This window comes from Penaeus monodon, chromosome 19 (assembly GCF_015228065.2).
Source record: "Penaeus monodon isolate SGIC_2016 chromosome 19, NSTDA_Pmon_1, whole genome shotgun sequence".
Lineage (NCBI taxonomy): Eukaryota > Metazoa > Arthropoda > Malacostraca > Decapoda > Penaeidae > Penaeus > Penaeus monodon.
In genome coordinates, this window is record NC_051404.1 from 10,982,422 (window position 1) to 10,982,730 (window position 309).

Here is a 309-nt window from a genome sequence, read left to right on the forward strand (position 1 = left end):
CATAAACGACAACAAAACGAACAGCAAAGCATAAATCCAAGCACTGACCTGAGAATCTGACCCGTCGGCCTCAATATGGTTGAAAGGCTGACCTAATCTAAACCGCATATCGATGTCTCTGATCCACGTCTCCGTCTTGATCATCATCTGGAAGGCGGTGTTGACGTCCCCAGACAGGTCACCGTAGACGTTGTCCAGTTCTTAAAAGGGGAGAGAGAGAGGAATCTGCTTGTGAAAGGAGGAGAGGTTGAATCTGCTTGTGAAAGGGTGAGGTGCTCTCTCGTTGTTTGTTTTTTAGGAAGAGAATCA

The 309-nt window shown here is 46.9% G+C and overlaps 1 protein-coding gene across 1 annotated transcript in view; it reads right to left on the reverse strand.

The window, feature by feature from the left end:
* The window catches only part of LOC119585055 (uncharacterized protein DDB_G0290685-like), a 7,370-nt gene that overhangs the window by 6,263 nt on the left and 798 nt on the right, over positions 1 to 309 (reverse strand). Inside the window, exon 2 of the mRNA XM_037933673.1 lies at positions 49 to 200. Coding sequence (XP_037789601.1) covers positions 49 to 200 — 152 coding nt within the window. The remainder of the gene's footprint in view (positions 1 to 48; positions 201 to 309) is intronic.